The 9,470-nt window shown below is 42.8% G+C and overlaps 1 protein-coding gene across 1 annotated transcript; it reads left to right on the plus strand.

The window, feature by feature from the left end:
- The first annotated feature begins 413 nt into the window (after positions 1-413).
- LOC142077681 (2-oxoglutarate receptor 1-like) lies at positions 414-9,265 on the plus strand. The gene is made up of 2 exons (XM_075139648.1): positions 414-434; positions 8,312-9,265. The coding sequence occupies exons 1-2, from the start codon at positions 414-416 to the stop codon at positions 9,263-9,265; spliced, it is 975 nt and encodes a 324-aa protein (XP_074995749.1).
- Positions 9,266-9,470: the final 205 nt, after the last annotated feature.

Raw genomic sequence — 9,470 nt, forward strand, 5'->3', positions numbered from 1 at the left:
CAAACTTTAATAGATACTGTCACAGTGTTTAGAATAGGCAGCGCCAGCTCTGAGAGCAATGACAAAAAATACACGGCATCATTATTCTCTACCACTGGGTTTACAGAGCATTTACTTGTGAAGGTAGCCAGGTTAACTGCTTTCTGCTAACTCTCTGCTTGGGTAGAGAGAGTGAAATGCACACCCTCATCTCTTGCTTTACTAGGTATTTCTCTTTGAAGATACTCCTCCAGCAGGAACCAGCTCCACTGCAGATGGTGGCAAAATGTTACTTTCTGAATTATGTGACTCTGATTTTACAGTGCTCCACATTTTTTGCATTTGGCCTATATAAACCAATGCAGTCAGTCCACTGCTCTGTCTTCAGGATGACAGAATGACATTCACAGCAGAGATGCCCAGCTGACCCAAGCATGGCGAGTAAGCGTAACGCTGTTAGTTCAAATCCTGTAAAGCTCAGAGGAAGAAGATCTGACCAAAGCCCAGGAGTGGCCCTGAAGCTCTTGGTGAAAGGTAGCCTAGAAAGGCAAAGCAAGAGAAAGCCTCTGCAGAGAAGAGCACCTCTCTTTCTTATATTTGATTTAGATGAGCACAAAATAGCCAGAGGAAAAATGTTAGATTTTAAAAAAATGAAAGTGTGAATTCCACAGGCTCAGCTTGCATGGATTATCTCTTTGAAGGCTATTTCAACAGCCCGCGCTTCCACCCAATCTGAATAGTTGGAGAGCCATTTAATTGCCTGAGCATAATAATACTTAGCATTTAAGCATCATTTAAAGATCAGAAGACTCTTTCAAAGGCAGGCAAGCTGCATGACTCTGGGGGTGAGGCCGGCAGAGCAGCCTGGGCAAGCGGGGGAGCAGAAGGAGCTGCCTTCACGCTCCCATACTGGTAGAGAGGTTTCTCTACCAGAAGGGATGCAATGGGAAGGGTTTGGGACGGGGGGCCTGAATGCCTTCCCTGATTGCACAGCTCTCTCCTGGAAAGCAAGGGAGGTTGCTCCGAAAAATATGAGACCTTTGACTCCGCACTCAAGTGACGATTTGCAGGGCATTTCCTTGTGGATTTCTACTTCTGTCTATTTTGTCACTGTGGTCAAGCAACCTCCTAATTTCACTTTGACTGAGAATTATTTCTGCTTATTGCTTTATGATAGTAAAATTCTACCTGATAATTACCTTACCTTACCAGAAACATGCACTAGTAATGCAAACAACTAATTTACCAGGTTATAACTTCAGTATGAAGAAAAGAATTAAAAGAGAGAATCTTGGGAGGGAAATGGTGCTTTTAAAATATGAAGTGTATCCTACATGGCTGAGCTCCCTTCCCTGTCCTCCTTGTGCTCCTTTTGGCACCAGTCCCACTGGGAAAGGCTCATTTCCAAAGCGTGGGAGAAATTTCAGCAGGTAGGAGCTGGGCCCAGGAGGAGACCAGCGCAGTAATGAAGCGACCCAGGGTCCTTCTGCCAAGGCATTAGCTAAGGGCTCGTGTTAGCTGAGGGAATGGTATCTGGCTAATAGAAAGGCTCATCTTTGGCTGTGTTTATTAAATTCATGTGTAGAGGTCTGTGATGGTACAAGTCACTGTCTGAAGACAAAGCCCTAAGGCAAAGGGCAGACTTTCCTTCACGTGACATAGCACCCTGCAAACAAATTACAAGAGCAACAGCACCTCAACAGAATATATCTTCAATGACTGAAAACTTGCTTGTACGCTGGCGGCCACATTAACAGCACCCTTTGCTGAATCCTGTACTGACACATTACTGGAAGCTAAGGATGTACATCTCATCTCACAGGAGTTTAGAGGCTGCTTCGTCTTGGAATTGAAAAAACCCAAAATAACAAAGCAGCAAATTGGTCCTCTCTGTTTTCAGACCGCCTAAGCTGGGTCATTTTCAGGAGATGCCCCATTACCTAAAACAATTACAACTGTTGTCACATCTCCGATGAGTTTAGTTTGGCTTTTAGTGTCTGCTGGGAAAACTTTATCTGGCGCAGCTGCTGTGTTTAAGGCCACTTCATAGCTGGGTGCTCCTGTGGCGTCTTTTATTCACCGGTTTATGGTCTTGCCTGTGCTGTACCAAGGTACCTGAGCACATACTGGCTTTGAGCAGGCAAATTGTCCCATTGTCTTTCCTCTCCCCACTCCCCATGGGGCAACTCACCTTCTGAAAGTTCAGTGCTCATCTAAGGGCTGCAGTAGGTTTTATCTTCTATGCCCTGTAGTTGATGAACACCAATTCACTTCAAGGACTAATATTAGCCATAAAATAGTGCCTCAGATCCATACAGGCTATTTTTGGAACTGTATCGAACTACTTCTGCTCAGCTGATGTGGCAGCAGCACTGCTTGTATTCCAGATTATATATGCAATTTTCCTAAGGTAAAATATTCCTTTCCAGAAGTTTTCATTAACAGTCTCTATTACCTACATAATTGGATGGCAGCATTTAACTGTGATTAATTTAGAGTTACCTTGCATTTAGGGATTAAAAAAATGCTACCCTTACCAGTCTGTCTCAGGGGAGAAATACAAAAGGAGAGCTGGAGCTGATTTCCCTACGTGATGAAGATGCACAGTATCATTTGCAACAGAACTGAGCATCTCCTGATGGTGGTCTGATAACAACTGTAATTAGGTATTCAATCACACACAGAGTAAGATCAGCCAAACAAATGTATGTCTGCTAAGGGAAATAACCCATGGAAAGATTATATGTTTGCTGAACCAAAAGTAAAATCTATAATGAAAGCTCTTAATACTTGGAGCCTAGCCCTTGCCCAACAAACTGCCTATTTTCCTACATAATTATTGGTCAGAGCTATCCTTGCCATTCCTACTGCACCCCACCGGGTGCTGTCATGTCCGAAGGTCTGAGTCTGAAAGGAGTCTTCCACTCATGCCCATGGATTTTAGACCAGGTTTTATGAGATGAGAACAGCCCTTGTGCTGGAGGAGCAACTTGTGGACCCTTACCCCTACGAGTCCTAGTTACAGTCAAGTTCAGTGGTGATGCTGAGACACCACAAAAAGCCCTGCTACGACCTCTTCTGCCCCAATGCCCACAAAAGCTAACAGCCAGCCCATTTGGAGGAAAGAGACATTTGCAACCAGACACCTGTGATTTAACAGACCAAAGCAAAACAAAAGCATTGGACTTTGTTCTCCACTTCTGTATTTTAGACAGATTGTGTGCTCCAGGTGTGCAAACTCATCTGTCGTCCTGTGCACCTCGTTCACCCTGCCGTCACAGAAGCAAAAACACAGTACAAAAGATGATCCTATTTACATCATGCACTCTGTGATAGCTGACCCAGCCTATAGTATAACGTTTTAAGAGGAAGTATTTAATTAATAATCATGCCACCAAATCATTCCAGTTTCTTTTCTATACAGTGACTGCAAACAGCATTTATATATGCACACGAACTCTGTAGGATTTTATAACGTTTGTTTCAGGAAAGGTGCAAATAGCTAGCTTTTTGCTGTTGAATTACTGGTCTTTGCAATTCTTATCAATACTCATGAAATTAGAGAAAAGGACAGCCCATCTGACAAATCAATCCAGCCTGCCTGGAAGACTGTTGAAACAAGAGATGAGTGCTGTCTCTGGTGGGAGGATTGCTGGAGACTAGCTTTAGCTGAGGGTGACTGGTTGCTGGTAATGGTGAGAGAAACACCACTCCACAGCAAGAATCCACCGTGCAACCTCGCCATTGGCACGAGCCGGTCTACCTCTGCTGTCCTCCTCTTGCCCCCGGTCAGTCCCTCTTACTGCTTCCCGTAAGCCCTGGAGCCTGCGCATCCCTGAGAGGAGCCACAGCCCCTCACCAAAGTGCCAGAACGCTAACCCGAGAGTAAGAAAACTGGTTTGTTTTCAGTCAGCTCACTGAAACACATCCCATGATTGCAGAAGCACTGGGGCCATTGAAAACGTGGTTTAGGATGAGAGGAGGGAGGTGATGCTGCCAACTCTTTTGACAGCAGCCTGCAATTAGAGTCACTTAAGCCAACTGTGAAACTACAGGGTATTCTGATTTCCCTCCAATGCTTGTAGAGGGGAGGCGGGTGAGGATAACCTTAAAGCACAAAAAGGGCCATATTTTGGTAAGGATCAGATTGGTCTACCTATGGGCAGACTTAAAAGGCCTATGGACATGAGGCGGAGAAACTACTGGCAAAGAGAAAAGGCCCACAGACTGAAGAGTTGAAAGTCACACTTCAGGATCAGCCTTTATTCGTAGAGATCCTACACGATGCGATTGAAATCAGATATTCACAAGTGGCCTTTGTTAGTTTATCCATATTCTCCCAAGTGCCTGACACGAGTCCCTGGGCCTCTGGCATGGCTGCCATCAAAGCCAATATTTCCAAAGGTCCTCGTGTGTGATGAGGAGTTGCTGAAACCCTGGTGAAGGGTGCAGGGAGGCTGGAGGGAGGCAGGAGCCACATGGTCTCTACAGCTGATGATGAGAAAAACTTTGGGTAAGCTAAGGAGCACAGCTCAGTCTCCATGCAGAGCAGCTCTGCATGAATGACCTTCTATTAGTTTCCCTTTCTTGAAATTGATCTGAAAATGGGGCTTTGATTTTCTTTTCCTGCCCAGAGTCAGATACTCAGAGGTGACCCCAGTGCCTGCTTGAGACCCCAGTGCCCCAAATCCTGGGCAGTTCTGGGCCATGGTGCCGGGAAAGCCCATTTCTGCTTCATATAAGGCACTGCCACCGCCAAGGAAGGATAAATACCAGCCACTGCTGCACAGGTTTTCTATTGCTCAGGGGTATAATGTATTAAGTAGTGGACGCATTAAATGATCCCTAACTATAATTAGCTCCCCCTGTGCTTATAAGACTACAGCCTCATACAAATAGTTTCTAATGACACATGCAGTGTCTAGGAACAGAGTAATAGCTATTTAAACAGTTGCTGATCCCTGAGCTGGTACACGACAGTGTATTTTACAATTACTGAGAAACTTCGGACATTTTTTAAAAGTGCTCTGGGCATTGACCTAGAGAAAAGATTGGTCAGACGAGAACAGAGATGATGCCCTTCCCCAAATGGTAACAGATAGATAATGTTCTAATTGTCAGACATTACTGCTGCTCTAGTCTTGATTGTGCCCGTTACCAGTCTTTCCCTGCAGTATGATTAGCAAAACAGATAGCCTTCTTCCAACTCATGCCTACGGTACAGGCGCTCAAGGATAGTCGGGACAGTCTTCCTAAAAATATTCTTATCTGTGTGGTTCTCAGTAACTACACTAACATACATAATGTTCAGAAATGAAATCTTGCTCGTTTAATGCCAGATCATAAGCCTCATCAGCGAGTAGGACCTATAAAATGTACCAAGGCCAAAAGGCTCCGGCCACACTGGGCAGCTGGGGCCTCTTTGCATGGGCCAGGTTGCAAGCTCAGGGAGTGAAGCCTGCAGTTTCAAAATTCAAGATACTGTGACTTTATTTCTTTTTAAATAATAATCTCTTGATCTTGTTTCTTGAGCTAACGATGATAATGAGGTTTTTATTCAAGAACAGTCTTTTGGTTCAAGAAGCATGGAAAATTGCAGCTCTAGTGAATCATAAAGCCCGAAAGCAAAGACTCAAAAGAAAACAAGTTTGTAACTTCAGCTACCCCAGTAATAACCAGCCAATGCTAATTGTAGATATTTTATTAACCAAAAATAAGCAGAAAGTTTGCCACAGTTCCTGAAAAGCACATCATGCCAAAAGAAACCTTCATTTCTTACATGAGATGAAAATTGTACTTTGTGAGAAATTTGTTTTTAATGAAGACAGTATGTCATAATATTTTTCACCTGACCTTGAAATGTCAACACGCCTTATTCACTTTGGTGATCAGGTTTCACTTCACAGGAAATGGAGAATAAATTTAATTTTCTCTTTTATAACCACATGCACGCACACATACATACTAATTTAAATGTGATCCACTGCTATTTGAACACAACAGGTCTACCTCAGCACGCAGAACTGCTGCCAGCAAAGCATGATCTGCCCACGGAAGGCAAGACAGCATGAATGACAAAGGGCGAAAGAGATCTCATACAGCCACCCAGGTCTAAGAGCTGATACCTGAGCCAGCAACTGAGTTTTTCTACCCGTCTCTTAATTTACGACCACATGGAGTCTCAGTCTGCCAGGGAGTGAATGTATATGGTTGCAAAGCTGTACTAAAACCTGCTTCACTGTAAGGAGGACATAAATACATTGCATTTGTAGTGCTTTTTTTCTCAAAGCAATATCAAAGGGAGAAGCAGAATTGCAAGTTTTCAGGTAAGCAATATTTCTCCATTTTCAATTCGGAGGGTTCAAGATTGCAGAGAAGAACCCATCAGCAGTGCAGGAGAACTAAACTGGGGATGAATCAAATATTCTAGAAAATTTTGTCTAACTGTACTTGAAATATACCAGTGAGAGGCATAAATGTGGGTGACAGTGGTATCATCAAGCAGCAGAAAAGAGAGAAAACGTCTATATCCCTAGCTTTTGTCTGAACATAAATCTGGATTTGCTTAAAACAAGCTTCATGGCCTTTACCTAATGCATCTTTGACTGCAAAGCTGCTCTACCAGAGCTAACATTCATGTTGAAAAGCATTAGCATTTTAACTAAATTATGGGGAGACTGTTCAAATTTCTCTCTGAAGTGCTCCTGAGTAACAAAGTGATACCCATCTTTCTGACTGGTTATGATCAAATAATTCCTGTTGTATCCCAGCTGTATAATGACTGGCTTTGTCAGAGAAAATTTGTCGTGTTCTACTGGTCATTGGGATAATGCAGAAATATCCATACAGGTAACATGCTAACTGCTGTGAACTTAGTCACATGAAAAGCTAATTCTATACACAGGATTTCCAGGATTACAATAAGATACACTTCTGTGTTTTTTCTTTTTTTTTTTTTTTTAGTGCAATGACTGGATCCTGGCTGTTCAATGTGACATTAGTTTACTTTAAAGACTGTGTTTCTGGGACAAGAGAGAGGATTTTGGGCTTGATAGTACCCTGTCTAGCACTCTTTGAAGTCACTTTAAAATATTTTCTCAGATGGACTAGGTTAGGATCTGGAGAAGTGGTGCTCAGCTGAGATGCTGAAGACCCACAGTGGCACCCCGCTTGCCTCACTCAAGACATCTAAAGGTTAAACACACAGGTCCGAACTAGTCACCTTGGGCTGCCTTTTTCGTCAATGGAAAGAAATAGGTATGCCAAAAGAGTAAATCATATCTTAGAAACGTCTCTTCTAGGAAGGTATATTATGCCCTGAAGGAACCTACATCTCTCCCTTGATGATAAAGCGGGGCTTAGGATGACTGGCTCCACTTTAAGCATCTAACTTTTTGATATCTGAAGTTAGATGACAAGATTTTCATCCTTGGTTACCATTCTATCAGTTAAAACGCTACCAAAAAAGGTTATGTCTTGAACTCACTGTGGAGAGACCCAAGTTGGCCATGGCAGACAAGAAACCTTTTCAGAGACAAATCTGTCTAGTTCCAATTCCCACAAAATGGGAAGCAAGATCAGTGCCTTAACTCAATATCTGTGCTTTCCACCTTCCCTCTGTGATTTGAGAAACAGTCTTTAATCATTTTAATCAATTTTATGCCACTATGAATCTTGATTTTTTTTTAAAAAAAAAAGCGTTTATACAAGTTTTATACTCTGATGACTCCAAGAGAATAAGATCATATTCAGGGAACAAGCTATGATTGTCAGGTTATGGGAGCATCAGGTCTTGAGGTCTGTATCTGAACCTAACATCTTTTGGTTTTCATGAAACCAGAACAGCATCTCTGATTTCATGAGCACAAAACACTGATTAGCTCAGATTAATGAAGATAAGATATGGGTACAGTTCTACTTTCTGAAAGGCTAAGACTAATTCAGAGTTTTGCAAAATCTAAGCCCAAACTCTCTCTAGTTCTCTAAATGTGTGCTTCCTACTCCTGAAGGTTTGCAGATAAGCAGTAATTGTCTTCTTCAATGTAGGAGGTTAAATAAAGCAAGAGTAAAATTAATCATTATCAAAATTAAACATAAAGGAGAGGGAAGGGTGAAATTAAACAATTAAGTGGGGTTATCTAGGTCAGAGCTGGGTATGTTGGCAAATCCCCGTTCCCTCCCTCTACTATGCGTTGTCAAACATACGACATTTGCTCCAGGGACAAAAGATTTAGCTGAATGCATTTGTCCCAACAAATCGATTAAAACTAAAAATCTGATTTTTGTAAAGCTTTAAGAAGATTTCTGAAAACATGGCATCTGAACGCACCAGAATCTTACTGCTCTACCAGGCCACGCAGACCTGTTGACAATCTGCAAGGATGAAGATTTCTTACAGGTGAAATCCTATCTCTCTGTCCTTTACAGCCTAATCTTCCTGATGTGCTTCCCAGGGAACATCGTGACAATTTTTGTTTACTTTGTCAAGATAAGGCCCTGGAAAAGCAGCACCATCATTATGTTAAACCTGGCTATCACTGACCTATTATATATAGCCACGCTTCCTTTCTTTATACACTACTCTGCTAATGGAAATAACTGGATTTTTGGAGACTTCATGTGCAAGTTTCTTCACCTTTGTTTCTACTTCAACATGTACAGTGGTATTATCTTCCTTAGCTGCTTCAGCATCTTCCGCTTTTTTGTAGTTGTCCACCCAATTAAATGCTTTTTTGTTCAAAAACGGAGATGGGCGGTGGTGACTTGCATAGTAGTTTGGATGATTTCCCTGGCGGCCATCAGCCCCTTGGGCATCTTGATTGCCATGAGGCATACACAGAACAGGACGATCTGCCCAGATCTGGCTGCTGCTGAGGACTTTGACACTAGTCGGTGGTACAACTGGCTGCTGACCGGCCAAGCCTTCTTCTTGCCCTTGCTGATGGTGACCCTGTGCTACGCGCTCATTATTTACACCTTGGCTACCGGGCCCCACGCGCAGGCTTGCTACAAACAAAAGTCTCGCAGACTTGCCGTCGTCCTCTTGGTGGTCTTCTATGTGTGCTTCCTCCCCTTCCACGTCTTTCGAGGGATTCGGCTGGAGTTCCGAGTACGACCGGTTAGCTGCCACTTGAAGAACACGATCCTTTTTATGTTTATTATAGCTAAACCTTTAGCAGCGTTAAATACTTTTGGAAACTTACTGCTCTATATAGTGATGGGAGACAACTTCCAGCAGGCGATCCTCTCATTCCTCAAGTTTCGAACAAACAAGAACTTGAAGTAGAAGAGATTGATGCCATGGAAGAATTATGGAGGAAGGGTCCAAACCTGCCCTCAACCAGCCAGGCACAACCTCCCTGCCATCAGAGTACTCAGGTTAACCCTGCCAATGCCAAAGGAGAGTTAATCTGTTCTGAGTTACAAATTGATCATCAAAAGAGAAAACTTATAATTTAAAATAAAAACTTTAAATAAAATACTAAAAAATT

Source organism: Calonectris borealis, chromosome 1 (genome assembly GCF_964195595.1).
Source record: "Calonectris borealis chromosome 1, bCalBor7.hap1.2, whole genome shotgun sequence".
Classification (NCBI taxonomy): domain Eukaryota; kingdom Metazoa; phylum Chordata; class Aves; order Procellariiformes; family Procellariidae; genus Calonectris; species Calonectris borealis.